The 16,708-nt window shown below is 49.5% G+C and overlaps 1 protein-coding gene across 2 annotated transcripts in view; it reads right to left on the reverse strand.

Moving 5' to 3' along the window:
* The window catches only part of Stxbp1 (syntaxin binding protein 1), a 59,631-nt gene that overhangs the window by 10,765 nt on the left and 32,158 nt on the right, over window positions 1-16,708 (reverse strand). For both annotated transcript variants that reach the window (NM_001113569.1, NM_009295.2), the window contains exons 7-16: window positions 16,508-16,656; window positions 13,650-13,734; window positions 12,734-12,864; window positions 10,730-10,837; window positions 9,631-9,691; window positions 8,350-8,415; window positions 7,698-7,778; window positions 4,383-4,521; window positions 3,449-3,558; window positions 2,209-2,310 (exon numbers count right to left, since the gene is read on the reverse strand). In NM_001113569.1, the coding sequence (NP_001107041.1) occupies window positions 2,209-2,310; window positions 3,449-3,558; window positions 4,383-4,521; window positions 7,698-7,778; window positions 8,350-8,415; window positions 9,631-9,691; window positions 10,730-10,837; window positions 12,734-12,864; window positions 13,650-13,734; window positions 16,508-16,656 (1,032 nt within the window). The remainder of the gene's footprint in view (window positions 1-2,208; window positions 2,311-3,448; window positions 3,559-4,382; window positions 4,522-7,697; window positions 7,779-8,349; window positions 8,416-9,630; window positions 9,692-10,729; window positions 10,838-12,733; window positions 12,865-13,649; window positions 13,735-16,507; window positions 16,657-16,708) is intronic.

Below are 16,708 nucleotides of genomic sequence, written 5' to 3' on the forward strand. Positions count from 1 at the left end.
CTGGGCCCATGAGTCACTCTGTCAGACAAGGTGTTCATTTCCCTTGTCTCTGCCATGTTCTCCACTGTGTAACCCACCAGGAGTAAACATGTACTCTGCCCACCACATTCCTGACAGGTCAGCCTGGTGACAACCGGCTCTGAGCCACCCCTGCAGTTTGTCAAGGGGCTAATTGTCTAGTGGATGGATTCCGGCTATCTCCTGTCGACTGGAAATCCACACTCCACTTAGGAGCAACGTGAGAAACCTCTGCAGGTCTCCTTGGGGAGCAGGGAGGAGGGGCAGAAAAGCCGGGGGGCAATGCAGTAGAGGGTTGCTTCCTCAGTCCTGCAACTGAGACAGCAATTGGTTCCTGCGTGTTGCATAGCCACTCATCCTTTGGCTTTGTAGGTTTTAAAAATAGGATGCTGACTCATGCTACATAAATACTATTCTAGCATATAATTTGGTAGCAATACCTGAGCTAACGCAGATACAAGGCAAAGCACTGTTCTCTGGACTCCCATTGTGTTCGCCTATCAAGTGCAGAAGTTGGGTGTATTGTCTCATCCAACCTTAAGAAGCTAGTGGCTCCTGCAGTGATGCTGAGGGATAGGAGTGAGTCCACAGAGCTGCTGCAAAGCCCACTGCCTCTATCCCTGACAGCCAAGAAACATGGTGCTGCAGCTTAGTGTGAGGCTCTACACCATGGACAAAGTGACAGAATCACCCTGTTAGAAGATAACCCCAGGGGATGTCACTCAGTTGGTAGAGTACTTGTGTAGCATATATGAAGACCTGAATTGATCCCTGTACTGCATAACTGGCATGGTGGTATATGCTTTGAATCCAATACTTAGGGTAGAATGAAGGTCAGAAGTTCAAGGCCAGTCTGGACTTAAGACCCAATCTCAAAAACAAAAGATGGCCTCAAACTGGACAGCAAAGCTATATGTAAATAGTATTGCTGACCAGAATGCAACAGGCTCTGTGAGGTTAAGTGGTCAGACATGTGAGGCACCATACATTGTGGGACCTTGTAGAGATGGAAGGGACGCAGGACCAGGAAGTAGAGACATGACTATTCCCAGGGGCTAGCTTGAGGCCCAGAGCCCAGGTCTGTGTGCAGTGTGGGGAGGTGGGTGGGCAGGCTGTAGCCTCTTGGGAGACCCTTCACATCTGGCTGAGATGCCATCCACAAGGACCACGTCAACCCCAGTAGAGTCTGTGCATGTTCCTCGTCTGAACATGGCATGCTGACTGTGGTGGGGAATATGCTTGCCTTATGGGAAATGGCAGTATTAGGAGGTGTGGCCTTGTTGAAATGAATGTGGCCTTGTTGGAGGAAGTGTGTCACTGTGTAGACAGGCTTAGAGAGACTCTTCCTGGCTGCCTTCAGATCAAGATGTAGAACTCACAGCTTCTTCTCCAGCCCCATGTCTGTCTGGACGCTGCCATGCTTCCTGCCATGATGATAATGGACTGAACCTCAGAAACTGTAAGCCAGCCCCAGTTAAACGTTGTCCTTTATAAAAGTTGTCTTGGACATGGTATCTCTTCACAGCAATGGAAATCCTAATTAAGAGACACTGACACGAGCCTGGCTCTTCTGGATACTAACCACAGAGGCACCTCCAAAGCATGGGGCTAACCCCCTGAGACTGGAACAGTGGGTAAATGGATCTTGAGGTCTCCATGTATCTGTCTTTCCTGGCTAGTTTTACTTGACATGAGAGGAGGGAACTCGACTCCTTCGGATCAGGTTGTAGGTAAGCCTCTGGAGCATTATCTTATTTAGTGAACGATGTAGGAGGGCCCAGGTTACTGGGCTGGTGGGCCTGGTTGCTATAAGGAAGTAGGCTGAGCAAGCCACGAGGAGCAAGCCAGTAAGCAGCACTCCTCCATGGCCTCTGCATCAGCTCCTGCTCCAGGTTCCATCCCTGTATGAGCTCTTGCCCTGAATGCCTTTGATGATGAAACAGTGATGCCCCCCCTCTTCAAGTTACTTTTGGTCCTGGTGTTTCATCACAGCAATAGTACCCCAAACTACAACCAGTCCCATGGGTGTTCATGAGTCCTCAGAGATTGACAGAGCCACAGAGGACCAGGGACTCATCCTCACAGGAACAAAATCATAGTGTGTCACTGCTACCTGAGAACAGGGGTGTTGGAACTTGGACCACCTACTGAAGAGCAGCCCTGGACCCTGCTGCTGAACCCCAAACTGACCTCCATAATGTCTTTAATGATCGGGGTCCATCGTGAGAGCTGGTAGGTCTGCTCACTGATACGCTCCTTCCGCTCCGGTTTGCTTCGGCGGCGTAGTGTGGACTGAAAGCAAGCACCCATCAGGTTAGATGCCAGTCAGGGGCCATCCTGGGTCTCAGTGACTTCTAGGAATTCTCTCAAGGACCCTCCTCAGAATTAACATGGCAAAGAGTAATAAAGGAGAGGTTCTGCTCAGAGTAGCCCTGAAATATACCTCTTTAAGAAACTCTGAAACAAGGGAGACTTGAGCAAGTCTGGGTTTTCTAGGGTTTGTTTTGTTTTTTGATTCTTTGAGACAGAGTTTCTCTGTGTAGCAGCATGGGCAGTTTTAAACGAATCAGTTCTACTGTTTTGAGCCTTTTGTGACCCAGGTATGAACACACCAAACCCTGCCAGCTGCAGGTCACTGGTCAGGTCAGTGGAACCTAGTCCCTCCTAGAGACACCAGTTGGAGCCAGGCAGTGGTGGCGCACGCCTTTAATCCCAGCACTTGGGAGGAAAAGGCAGGCGGATTTCTGAGTTCGAAACCAGCCTGGTCTATAGAGTGAATTCCAGGACAGCCAGGGCTACACAGGGAAACCCTGTCTTCAAAAAAAAAACCAAAAAAAAAAGAAAGAAAGAAGAAAAAAGACCCCAATTGGCTTTGTGAACTCTGCCCGGTGGGCAGCCTGTTTCCAAGGGGAAGTAATAACATGGGGATTTTTCTATCTGGGGTTCAAGGCACTGAATCAGATAGTCTGCCTGCTCTCTCACAGCACACTATGTAGCCCTGACCTGACCTTCTGAACAGGCTGCTGTATTTTGCTCTCGGTCACCCCACTGCCAAAGACGCAGAGCAAAAGAGCGCCTTTGACAATGTTGCCATCCTTACCTGAGATGCTGAGTCTGTGTCACACAGGATATACAGCAGGGGAAGTTGGGGTGACCCGTTTTGGATAAGTTCAGAGACAGCTCAGCTTTAGTGACCATGTGACTCCTGGATATGTCAAATTCCTGACTTTGAACTGTTTCACTGTCCTTCCTCCCTATTCCGACTCATTCTCCTTCTCTCTCCCTCTCTCGCCTTCCCTCCCACTCCCTCTCTCTCCTTTCTTGATGTTGTATACCGCTGTATCATAATGGGCTGTCAATCATGAACGTGATGAAGATACAGTATGCCAGCCTCCCTCCCACAGTCTCCCTGCCTGTGGCCTGGCCTTACATCCGTGACGATGGGCACGCCGAGGTGAGCCATGTTGGTGATGATCTCGCTGTCCTCTGGGGGTATCTGAGCGTGCTGGATGAGTTTGTTTAGGTTCTCCTCAGTGATACCTGAAAAACAAGGCTCCTGGTCACCGTACCCAAGCCCTGCCATTTCCACCGCCATGTGCAGAACCTCGGCCTCCCTTCTCCTCCTCGGCTACATCTATGGTGGGGTCAGAAGAGCCTTCCGCTCTCCTGGAGCCACCCTGTGCTGACCACGGCTGCCTGCCCTCCCAGTCTGTTCCGTCCACCTGGCATCCCGGCAGTCCCTGCCTACGAGATGAGAAAGACTCCTTACCTAGTTTTTTGTACAACGACATGGGTAAAAACAATTTTGGGGGGGCTTGAGACAGGGTTTCTCTGTGTAGCCCTGGCTGTCCTGGAACTCACTCTAGACCAGGCTGGCCTCGAACTCAGAAGTCTGCCTGCCTCTGCCTCCCAAGTGCTAGGATTAAAGGCATGTACCACCACTGCCCGGCTTGTTTTGTTTTTATTGTTGTTTGTTTGGGGGAATTTTGTTTTGTTGGTTTGTTTTAGACAGGGTCTCATGTAGTCTAAACTGGCCTTAAACTTACTTTTGTAGCTAAGGTTGGCCTTGAACTCCTAATACCCCTGCCTCTACCTCCCAAAGGCTGAATGTCAGATGTTGAAAGGTCTCTACTACTAATGATGCAACCTAGAGGCATCTGGCAGGCTGAGTGCTAGCAAGCTGGCTGGGAGAGCTGGGTGGCTCCTCTGTGTCACCTGCTGCCTGTGCACTTGGGGCTGCCGAGCAGGCCCCTTGGCCTCACGTTCTCCCCCTTCCCAGGGCTGCTGGTTGGCATCTGCACTGTTCGCTCTCTGCTCCCCCCCACCCCGCCCCTCTGGTCCTCCTCACCCCCGCCGGCTCCTACCGTTCTTCAGGAAGATGTAGAGAAGGATGATACGGATTTTGTCGTAAGTGCTGACGTTCGCATCCAGCAGGATGGGGACAATGGCTCTCATGGGGTCCTTGATTTTTTCCCCCTCAGCATCTGTGCCCATTGCCAGGTCCTGTAGAAAACACACCTTGCTGGTCCTATGTCTGTGACAAGTCTGGGAAGGTGACAGTTCTCAGGAAGTTCACGCCCTACAAATGCCTGACTTTGTGGTGTTGTGGGAGCAGGCTGTGAACAAGTCTCCTGCAGCATCGGGCTGACATAGAATCCTAAGATGGCCAGGCACGAGAGCCCTGAGAGTCCTTCCAAAGCAGGCACAGTACCTGATCAGACTGTAGGTGGATGCCAGGGCACCCCACCTGTGACATACACGGCCCAGCTGAGGGACTCAGGGTTCGCTTCCCATTCATGAAAACTTGGGCATCTCAAGGGCCCCTGCATGGCTGGATTCTTTCCACCCTGGCTCTCCTGGCATGAAAGGCACACTAAGGTTTAACTCTTCTGAGCTTCACCTCTGGTTTTAATCTCCCTATAGCTTTCCACAGGCTGAGGAGAAACAAGGAAGGACTCCCAAGCCTGGGAGGTGGAGGACAGAAAGGTGACAGGAAACTGAGGTGAGAAGACAAAAATGAACACAGCCATGGTGTGTGCCACCCACTCCACGGACACCCATAGAGAGTGCCACTCAGTTACCCCATGGGCAGCCAGGGTGGGTGCCACTCACCCCATGGGCAGCCAGGGCAGGTGTCACATACCCCACGGGCAGCGTACTGCACTCAGCAAGCCAGAGCACTGACTTTAGATCTGACACAGCCACTGCTTTCTCTGGGACTCCTAGAAGGGTTTCTGGGACTCCTCTTCCTATCAGTACCCCAAGAGTTTACCCAAATGGTGACCTCACATTCTGACATGGTCTGAGGAAGGCACACTTCCCTCCCAGTCCTCTCAACAGCTCCAGCAGATGTGTGCTCCAGCAGGAAGAAACTAGCACCACCCACTCCCCCAATTTGTTTTTGTTTTGTTTTTGAGATAGGGTCACCATGTAGCTCTGGCTGGCCTGGGACACACTATATATAGCCCAGGCTAGCCTCAACCTCTGAGATCCTCCTGCCTCTCCCTTCTGAATGCTAGGATTAAAGTGTGAGCTATCACACCCAGTCTCACTAAAAAAAAAAAAATACACAGGGGGTGAGGGTGATGCCTGGGGGGGACTCCCCCTTCTTAGAGAAAGGGGGAAATGGGGAAAGGATCTGTGTGAGGGGGTATTGGGAGTAGAAGGGAATGATATTAGGATAGAAAGTGAATTGAAAAAAAAAGAAAACACACACATACATTTATTTATTGTGTTAGTGTGTATGCATGATACACATTGGAAGTCAGAGGACAACTTGGGGAGTTGGTTCTCTTCTTCCTTCACACATGTTCCAGGGATTAAACTCGGGTTGTCAGGCTTGGCTGCAAGCCTGCTGAGCCATTTTGCCAGCCCTAGAGCACACTCTCTAAGCTCACTAAAATGCAATTAATTCAATTTTTTGGGTAGTTTTTAGAGACAGAGTCTCACAAAATAGCCCTGGCTGTCCCAGAATGCATTATATAGACCAGGCTGGCCTCAAGTCCACAGAAGTCCACCGGCTCCTGCCTCCTCAGTGCTAGGATTGGATTACAGGTCTGCCGCACTACAGCCAGCTTAACACTTATGGTTTTAAATCACTTTCAAAAGACAAAACAACCTGTGCTTCCAAAATTAATCTGAGAGCACAGTGGGTGGCAACCTTCCTAACACCATGACCCTTTAACACAGTTCCTCATGTTGTGGTGACCCCCAACCATAAAGCTATTTTGTTGCTCCTTCATAACTGTGATTTTGCTACTGTTATGAATCGTGATGTAAAGGTCTGATGTGACCCCTGGGAAAGGCTTGTTCAGCCACCAGAGGGCTTGTGACCCACAGGTTGAGAAACAGTGGACTAGCCAGCTCCTGCTTTGGCAGGCTGAGCTCTTGGGGAGAAGCTGTGAGGTTGAGGAGGGTGCCTGAGAAGCAGGGTACTTTCAGAGGGAGGGCTGCTTCCCTTCCGACCCAGCCAACACTACTGGACAGAGCATGCACGTCTCCACTGAGCCTCTTACTGCAAGCCAAGGGTGAGACTCTCAGCTCACACTGAGCCTGAGTTGATGCTTCCTGGAATATGAGACTTCCCGCTAAGGCTCTACCATGGCTGTGGTGGTGCTAAGTGTGATGGGCTGTCACTAAGCTGCCAGGATGGCCTAAAACCTATGGTCCTCCTGGCTCAGCCTTCTAGGCAGTTAATCTGAACTTGCTTCTTACTGACTAGCACAGCAGTTCTCAACCTTCCTAACGCTGCGACCCTTTAATACAGTTCCTCATGTTGTGGTGGCCCCCAAACCATAGAATCATTTTGTTGCTACTTCATAACTGTAATTTTGCTAATGTAATTTTGTAATGTAAATATTTGATCTGCAGCTGGGCAGTGGTGGCACATGCCTTTAATCCCAGCACTTAGGAGGCAGAGGCAGGCAGATTTCTGAGTTCCAGGCCAGCCTGGTCTACAGAGTGAGTTCTAGGACAGCCAGGGCTACACAGAGAAACCCTGTCTGATTTATAAATACCTAGGCTTGAGCCACCAAGCCTGGCACCCTGAAATCTTTCAGTATCTTCTTCCTCCCCTCAGAACCTGCTCGGTGTTCGAGGGCCTCGTCCGCAGCCCTGAGTCTGATCTCTTGAGATCAATCCAAGGGGATTGAAAGCAACAACAAGACAGTTGCCACACAGCTTAGCAGTTTTGCCACAGTTATGGTTTTGGTACTCTACACAAGGTGACAATGACATCAGTGCTGGGAGCAGGGACACCAAGTACCAGTGAGGGCAGAGTCCCATCCAGGCCTGAGGTTAGAAAAGCTGGAAGACTCATGCCCTGCTGCTGCAGCCCGGGCTTTGAAGCTGGTCTGGTCATAGCGGGATCAAAACACATCAGAGCATAAACACCAGCCAACCCTGCCACGGTCAGGTCTGTCACTCCAGGAAAAACAGAGCCTTTGGAAAGAGCCAGGCATGCAAGATCCAAACTGCACAGCACTCCAGAACTATCTTGGCCCTACCCACCAAAGCGGCTCCACACTGGCCCCACAGCTGAGACAACCCGGGGTCATGGGCTCTCCCTTCTCTAGATCCTACGATTCTGTAAGATGTTCAAGGTCAGAGGTTAAGATTCAGTGAGGTGAATAGGTCGGGCAGAAGTTTTGCCATGCAAAAAGGAAAGGAAGAAATCGTACCTGCTCCACGCGGCAGAGTTTGTCTACAGTGCCTTGGTAATGCTTCATGCAGTCTTCAGCAAGGTGCAGGTGAGTCGAATACTAGGGGAAGCACAAGAATCAGTACAGAGGACAGCCACCGAGTCCCAGGACCCTGAGTGTCCTCACAGAGGACTCCAGTACTAGCGGGAATAAAGGTTTCATTAGCTGGGAGAGTGGGGTAAACCACGGCCTGCAGGAGAGGAGGTCAAGGTCCTTTAGGAGAGGAGCGGCTGGAGCCGCTCAGCAGGGTGGCCGCAGCACCTGGTCAATACCTTACAGGCAAGTAATGTCCTTGCACCTTTATGGTCAGGACCAGAAGCCCTGATGCCTCCTGGTCCCCTCTCAGCTCAGCACCTCTGAGGGAGGCCAGCAGCTAGGTGAGGACAGCCTGCACCAGCTAAGGCCTGTGTAGTGAGGAACTGGGGCCTCCGGTCAACAACAAGGGAGGAAAAAGAAGAAAAGAGAGAGATAGAGGAAAGAGAAGAAAGCAGTAGGAAGCAGTCTCCCTTCCCTTCTTTCCCCAATGAGAACTGAATCTAGGCTCTGAAGATTTTCATGAATTGCCTGGGGCAGCAGGGTGTGAGCTGTCCCACACTTCTGAGTCAGACAGTCTGGGCTGGGGTCTCCATACCTTGCTGAGCTCCTTCTGGTACTGGGGCATTTTCTTCAGCATCTGGGACAGGTCCCGCATGGTGGTCTACAAGGAAGGAGGTACAGTGTCACTAGCCCTGTGGTCCTCCTGGCTTAGCCTTCTAGGCAGTTAGTCTGAACTTGCTTCAGATTAACTTGTGAAGCTGGAGGCACATGGCAGGAGAGCAGCTACATTAGACTTTACAAGTGTCCACTCACGGACTTAAAAGATGTATTCAATTATACGGTTGTGTGTGCACTGAGCACAATTGAATGCAGGTGTCTGTGGAGGTTGGAAGAAGGAATCAGATCCCCTGGAGCTGGAGTTACAGGCAGTGGTGAGCCAATATGGGTTTGGGAACAGAACTTGGGTCCTCTGCAAGAACAGTAATTGTTCTTAATCTCTGAGTCATCTCTCCAGCTCTTTAAATTATATTTTAATTAATTATGTGTGTGTATGAAAATACACATGCGGGCTGGCGAGATGGCTCAGTGGTTAAGAGCGCCGACTGCTCTTCCGAAGGTCCCGAGTTCAAATCCCAGCAACCACATGGTGGCTCACAACCATCCATAATGAAATCTGATGCCCTCTTCTGGAGTATCTGAGGACAGCTACAGTGTACTTACATATAATAAATAAATAAATCTTTAAAAAAAAAATACACATGCACGAATGCCACAGCCCACTTAGAGAAGTCTCGGGGGACAGCCTGCAGGAGTCATTTTCTCCTAACATGTGAGTTCCGGGAACTGAACTCAAGTCATCACGCTTGGCAGCAAGGGCCGCTAGCTGCTGGGCCATCCTGATTGAGATGAAAGGTAAGCGTCAGTGCACCTGGCTGGGCCGGGCATTCCTAAGAGATTAGTAAAGGAGGCCGGGGGAAGCTCAGGAGCTCCCTGCTTATGAGTTCCAAGCTAAAAAAGTCTATGATTCTTCTGGCTTAAGATCAGTTATGCTCCTAAACGGTAAATCTTAACCCTCTAGATATTAGAAAGCAGTTCTTTGTGACACTGAAAGTCATGCGGTTCCAGGGAGGACCCGTCTGTCGTGTTGGGGATCAAACTCAAGGTCTGTGTGGACAGCAAGCATTCTATCACTGAGCCACACACCCATGCCCCAGGTAGCAATCTTAAAGCAAAAACAAAGCCTGACAGTTTAGTGAAGGAAGAACTATGGCCCTGCCCACTCCCTGGTAGGACACAGAAGAGGAGCTGACCCCTGAGGATGCCTGGGCACTGGCACCCCTCACTGACCCCAGGACCTGTGGCACAGCAGGCTTACCTTCTCGCCAGTGTTCATCCTCTTGCTAGAGGAAAAGTCCTTCAGAGACCGGGTGACTTCCCTGCAAAGTGGGGGGAGGCAGCCATGCTCAACACAGTGCCCAGGGCTCTCTGCAGAGACCACTGAAGCCATGTGGAGCCTTCCTTGGGACTAAGTGGTGATTCTCTTCCCACTGAGGTATGCGTTTAACATATAGTTCTGACTGACACTCTAAACCACTGATCTCCAGGACAGTGTGTGTCACATGATTCCAGGGCAAAGGGACAGCATGGGACTGTCCACTGTGTTTAGTTTCTTTCTTCCTTTCTAAAAACACACACATTGAAACACTCCTGTTTTGTGTTGGGAAAATACAAATATATGTAATATATAACTAGATGATAAATAAATTTAACGACAGGAAATATGGGCCAGTATTCCTACTCCAATATTAGTTGTGGTAGCACAGGCCTTTAATCCCAACAGAGGTGGGGGGGATCTTTGAGTTTGTAGTCATCCAGGACTAAACAGAGAAACTCTGTCTCAAAAACAAACAAACAAACACCACAACAGAACAAACCCACCCCTACTAAAGCACTATTTTTGCAGAGCTGGTGGTTGAATCCAGGACCTTGTCAAGGTCAGGAAAGGGCCTTACTTCTAAGCTACATCCCATCCGATCCCATGGATCAATAGCTTTCTCTTTCTCTCTCTCTCTCTCCCCTTCCTTCCTTCCTTCGTTCCTTCCTGTTTTCCTTTCTTTTTCTTTTCTTCTTCTTCTTTTTTTTTGAAACAGCATTTCTCTGTGTAGCCCTGGCTGTCCTGGAACTCTCTCTGTAGACCAGGCTGTCCTGCAACTCTGAGACCCTCCTGCCTCTGCTTCCTGACTGCTGGGATTAAGATGTGTATCATCACTGCCCAGTAAAGGGTGGATTTTTTTTAAGCTGGTGAAACTGGAGAAGCACACATTCAAGGAACAGGAGGGACCTGTCTGTCTTGGCTAGCATGTGGGCAATGTTGCCAAGGCGATGAGCTCACTCCCCAGGTTGCTGAGTGTGCATGGTCACTCTCAGCCCAGGGTTAAGGGCCCACCCTGGGAAAGGGGCAGCAGAGTTCTTACTGGGACACCTCTGCGATGTGCTTGTGTCGCAGCGCAATCCACAGGTCATCGTCCTCATCCAGTAGCACCTCCTTCACCCGCGCCTCTCCAATGCCGCTGGTCTCATACCTAGAGGAGACAGGACTTGGATAGGCCCGGCGTCCTCATGGCATGACCTTTGCCCCCATAAGACAGGATTTCAAGTATCTCAGGCTAGCTTCAGACTCCATAAATAGCTACGACGGTCTTGAACTCTTGACCCTCCTGCCTCCACCCCTTGAATGCTGGGATTACAGGTGTGCACTTCCACACCCAGATGTCTGTCTCCTCTGGTTCCTAAGGATAACACCTGTTCTCTCGACTGCCAGGTGATCCCAGGCGTGGCTCATAACACCAGCCACCTGTCAGGCTGCCCAGTTTATCTGGAACAGCACAAAATGACCAGTTCCCTGGGCAAGGAGAAAGCTCAAAGCCAGCAACTTGTAGCTGTGCTTTCACCCTTCAGAGCCTGGGTCTGTTGGGGGATGGGAGAGGGAGTCCAGGCCCAGTGGCAGTTCTATGTGAGTCTACAGTTACATAGTTACATAGTTGCCCCTCCATCTGCAAATGTAAGGTGCCTAAAAGCTTTCCAGCCATTTGTGTTCACAGCTTATTATTACACATGGAATTGTGAGTGCTCAGAGGAGGCCAGAACCCCAGAACCAAGAGACAGGGGCTGACAACCACAAATATTTTCAGAATCTTCATTTTTAGTATCAATTAATTAGTAAATTAATTGAGAGTGGGTGCCTGTATGTAGTCCTGGCTATACATAACCAAGTAGGAACTTGCTGTTGTAGGTCAGGCTGGCCTTGAACCGTTGGAGATGCTCCTACCGCTGCCACCTGAGTGCTGGCATTAAAGAAGTGCAATCCCATAACCAGTGGAACCTTCATTTTTACAAAGTTGCATTTATTTTATTTGATGTGTACGAGGCTTTATTTGTGTCCATGCACCCCGTGTATGCCTGGTGTCTGTGGAGGCCAGAAGAGGGCATCAGATCCCCTGCATCTAGAGTTTAAAGTAGTTGTTTGTTACCATGTGTGTGCTGGAAATCAAAGTCAGGGCCTTGCTTAACCACTGAGCCATCTCTCCAGCCCCAGAACCTTCACATAAAGCCATTCTTTGTTGTGAGACAGGGTCTCACACTAAGTTGTCCATCCTGGCTTCAAACTCATGACCCTCCTGTCTTAGGCTCCTGAATGCCAAGGTTACAGGTGGGTAATCTTTTTATAAAGAAGAAAGCAGCTCCACTGCACAGAACGTTCAGGAACTCTGTTGAAATATTTTACAGCAGTCATTTTTTGTGGTCTGTAATTAAGAACGTGTGAATAAGACACACAGAAAACCAACCTGTCAACACATCTAAGAAGCAATGAATTGAAGTGATGTGAGCTATGAAAGAAAGACTTAGTGTTCTGTCCTGTTGGCAGGCATGTAGGAATGATACATGGATAGGGAAAGCCCACAGAGACCTCATGGGCTTATCTAAGAAATGGAATCTATCAGTGCTCGTATTTTTCCTTATATTAAAACCATGCTTGTGGGGGACTGGAGAAAAGGCTCAGTGGATGAAGCACTTGCCTCGGAAGTTTGATGAAGACAGGAGCTTAGATGCCCAGAGCCCACATAAATGTGGGGCAGGGATGGCAGCCATCTGGAATCTAGAACTAGGGATGCAGAGACAAGGTGCCTGGGGGAAACTGGCAAACTCTACATGCGGTTAAAGACTTTGCCTCAATAAGGCAGAAAGTGATTTAAAAAATGACAGCCAATATCAATTATGGGTCTACTCTTGTGCTCACGCACGCGCGCACACACACACACACACACACACACATTTCACACATGACATCCATGCATGCTATATATACATACAAAATGAGAAAACATTTTTAAAAAACCACAAAACATCCTTTTTTCTTAATCAGAGGAACTCCGTTGTCCACAGAGCTAGTCCTGTGACCCCTGTCACTTAATCCTTACTTGTAAACATCATTTTCGATAGGCAGCAGGTCATAACTCATAGCCTGGAATGTCAGTTCATGGAGCACAGGGGAGCTGGGGTCAAAGCCACGATCCAGGATCAGGAGCTGGGACCGTGCCTTGTCGGGACCCTGGCAAGAAATAGGGAGAGGCTTCAAAAGCCATCCAAGTCAAACCAAGTAGCGGAGCCTCTGTGTTACAGGCAGCAGGAAGAGAGAGCGCTCTGGGGAGCAAGCCCACCAAGAGCAAAGGGCACTGTGCCTGCTGCTTCCCAGGAGCACCCACAATGCCAGGCGAGGAACCAGTTTACTGAGGGCCTGCTACCACCACTGTGAAGCTGGGGCCACAGGATCGTTGCAACAGAGCACCAGCTCATTACACATCCGGTGACCAGCTGTCTGGAGTGCCCAGCACAGAGGGGTCCGATTGCAAGTCCACAGCGCTGATGGAACAGCTCTGCGTCTAGGAATCAGTGAGGGTCTCACACATGCTGGGTAAACATTTACTTTGCTGCTGAGCTGGGCCCTACCCCCAGCTCTGAATCTCCATGCCAGTGCTGGTTACATAAACCTATGTGTGTGTTAGAAGTGCACACAACTGTGCACACATGGACTCCATGCAGACACCAGACTGTGGTGCGAGGACCTCACCACTCTCCACTTGCTACCTTTGCTATTTTGCTACTGGGGGGTTTCCTGGACATTCGAGGCTGAAGCCAGGAGCACTGGCAAGCAGGAACAAACTAGCTGCCCTAGCCATGTATCAGCCTGCCCCAGGGGCACTGGGCATTCCACTAGAGAGAGGAAAAGCAGTCCTTACATATGCTCAGTGAGCACAGGTCCACGCTGGGCCAAGGGCTGCTGCAAAAATACTGTTTACTCAGAATGAGACCCTCGTGGTCCCAGGCCAGCCTTACCTCCCCCATTGTTGGATCGTCGGCTTTATAGGCATCCAGCTTGTCCTGGATCAGCTGAGCCAGCAAGGCATTGTCCTTGTACTCCCTGACACAAGGAAAGAGACAGGGTGAGCCACCTGTGCGACCAGACAATGTGCCAAGTGCAGGTACCTGCAGGCAGAACACCGGGCAGGGCCGGATGGCCGGGGAGGGGGCAGGAGCACAGTTGCTATTAGGGTTTTTACAGTAAGACTGTACCCATGTGTGTGAGGCATGGTGAGTGAGACTCGGGAGGCTGAGGAAGGAGAGTTACCACAAGCTGAAGGCCAGCTTGCCCTAATATAGTGAGACACTGTCTCAAAAGTATACAAACAAACACATCCCTGTGTTATATATGTAGTTTAGAGAGAAAAATGAAATTCTTGGTACAGGACCCAGCCCATAAACGACCTTTCTCATTTCCTCTCCTTGTCTATGTAGAAGCAGAAATAATCTTTCCTCCACTCAAACCCCCTTGCCTCCGGTAGATGATATGGCTGTACTCCACGACCTTAGTGCCACCATAGCTCTGCTCCTGTTATGATGTCAGGAAGATGTCCTGGGCCCCATTCCTTTTGTTTGTTTGTTTGTTTTTTCAAGACAGGGTTTCTCTGTATAGCCCTGGCTGTCCTGGAACTCACTTTGTAGACCAGGCTGGCCTCAAACTCAGAAATCCACCTGCCTCTGCCTCCCGAGTGCTGGGATTAAAGGCGTGCACCACCACTGCCCAGCTCCTGGGCCCCATTCTTAACTCGTACTGGTATTCTTCCTATAGTCCCAAGCTTCAGCAGTCCAGAAAACAAGGGCAGGTCCCACCATGGCCTTCAAAAGCATGCAGCTCAGAGCCATACAATGGTAGCCATGAGCCTCTCAGAGCCACACAATGGTAGCCATGAGCCTCTCACATCTGCTGGGCCTGACATGCACAGAGCCCTTGCTCCTCAGACCATGGCTGCCATCACAGCCCAGGCCTTTGGTGACCTGGCTCTTCTGCTTCTCCTTGCCTTGACCCTAGCTCAGTTCATCTTCTTCAAAACTGATTTTTTTCCCCCGTCCCAACCCCTCAGGAGGTCTCATGAAATTAAACCTGTCCTACATGGCTACTGTTCCAGACTACACTTTGACTTCCCAAAGCCATTGCTTGTGCCAACAGCAACAGCAAGTGTCAACGCAAATGCCTGCACGCTTTCTTACCCATCTGCTGCGACCGAACCCATTCTTCAAGGCCTGCCACATAGCACTACCAGCCTCCAGCCTCGCCCTGACCTAGGCTGACGGGCCTCTCTGGCTCTGGATGTCACTTTGGTCTGCTGCTTGAAGGCACTGGCTTCCCAAGCCACGGTGAGCGCTGTCTACACAGGTACTGCATCCAGCAGCACCTGCCCCCCACCTGCAGCTTCTGAGGGCGAGGCTGTGACTTTAGCTTAAAGTCTCCCAGCACTCGGCACACAGCAAGTGATGAATCAATGACTTCATAAAACCCAAAGACTATAGAGATGGCCTACAGGTTAGGAACACACATTGCTATTCCAGAGGATCCAAGTTCAATTCCCAGCATTCACATAGGAAGGCTTATGATTGCCTATAACTCCAGCTCCAGAGGAATCTGACACTTCCGGCTTCTGTGGGCACATGTACTAACATGTACCATACAGACACATACCCACGTACCACCAAGGATAATACTTATTATCCTTATTATATCTTGTAATAATTTACAGTATACCTTTATTGTATCTTATAATATTATAAAGATAATAAAACTAAATCTCTTTATTTTTTCTTAAATATTCATTGATTTTTATGTACACTGGTGTTTCGCCTGCATGGATGTCTGTGTGAGGGTGTCAGATCCCTGGAACTGGAGTTACAGGAAGTTGTGAGCTCTATGTGGGTGGCAGGAATTGAACCCAGACTCTTTGGAGAACAACTAGTGCCCTTACTGCTGAGCCATCTCTCCAGCCCCCTAGTCTTTGAATCTTTAAAGATAGATTTAGTGTTGGATATTTTGGCGCACACCTTTAATCCCAACACTTAGGAAGCAGAGGCAGGTAGATTTCTGAGTTTTGAGGACAGCCTGGGCTACAGAGAAAGTTTCAGGATAGCCAGGGATACGCAGAGAAACCTTGTCTCAAATATATATATATATAGAAAGAGGCTGGAGAGATGGTTAGAAGAGCACTGGCTGCTCTCCCAGAGAACCTGGGTTCCATTCCCAGCACCCACGTGCAGCTCACAACCATCTGTAACTCCAGTGCCAGGGGATCTGGCTCACTCAAACAGATGCAGGCACAACACCAATAAACATAAAAATAAATAAATTGTCAGAAAAAAATCCAAAGACTGCCCTTTAGAAAATTATTCACCTGCCACCCCCACCCCATTCTCTCTCTTTTAGCTGAGGGCAACCTGGAACTCCTGATCTGTCTGCCTCGGCTTCCCAAGTGCTATAACCGCAGATGCGTCCCACCAAGCCTGACTTTGTACTTTACTTTCAAAACCTCTGCAAAGAGAGGTTGGTTTGAAAACATTTTAAAGAGATTAAAAATGAGGAAATATGCGTTGCAATGGCATGGAGGTTTATATTTTAATTATTCAACAACCAAATATGTATTATGTTCTTTTCTGAATGTGCTAACAGATAAAATCATTGTGATAATATATATATTTATTTATTTATTATTTTGTGATCTGTGTTAGGGCATGAACATGGCACACATGTGTACATGAGTTGTGAACTGATTCTCTCCTTCCATCTTTTCATGAGTTCTAGGGATTGACCTCAGGTATCTGTGGGACACAAAAGATGCCACCCAGACCAGTCTAGCATGGTGCCTTACCCCCGATACCGCACAGCTGGATACTCCTTCAGGGTGGCACACAGGGTTGCGATCTGCTCTGCCAGGCGTTCCAGTATCGGATTCTTCATCTGCGCCTTGTGAGGGCTGTAGAAGCTTTGGAAAGAGTCAGCGGAGTCCAGGGAATACACCTGGAGCGACAGAGCAGGCAGGGGTGTAAGTCCTATCAGTGAGCAGCTGGAA

Source organism: Mus musculus, chromosome 2, assembly GCF_000001635.26.
Source record: "Mus musculus strain C57BL/6J chromosome 2, GRCm38.p6 C57BL/6J".
NCBI lineage: Eukaryota > Metazoa > Chordata > Mammalia > Rodentia > Muridae > Mus > Mus musculus.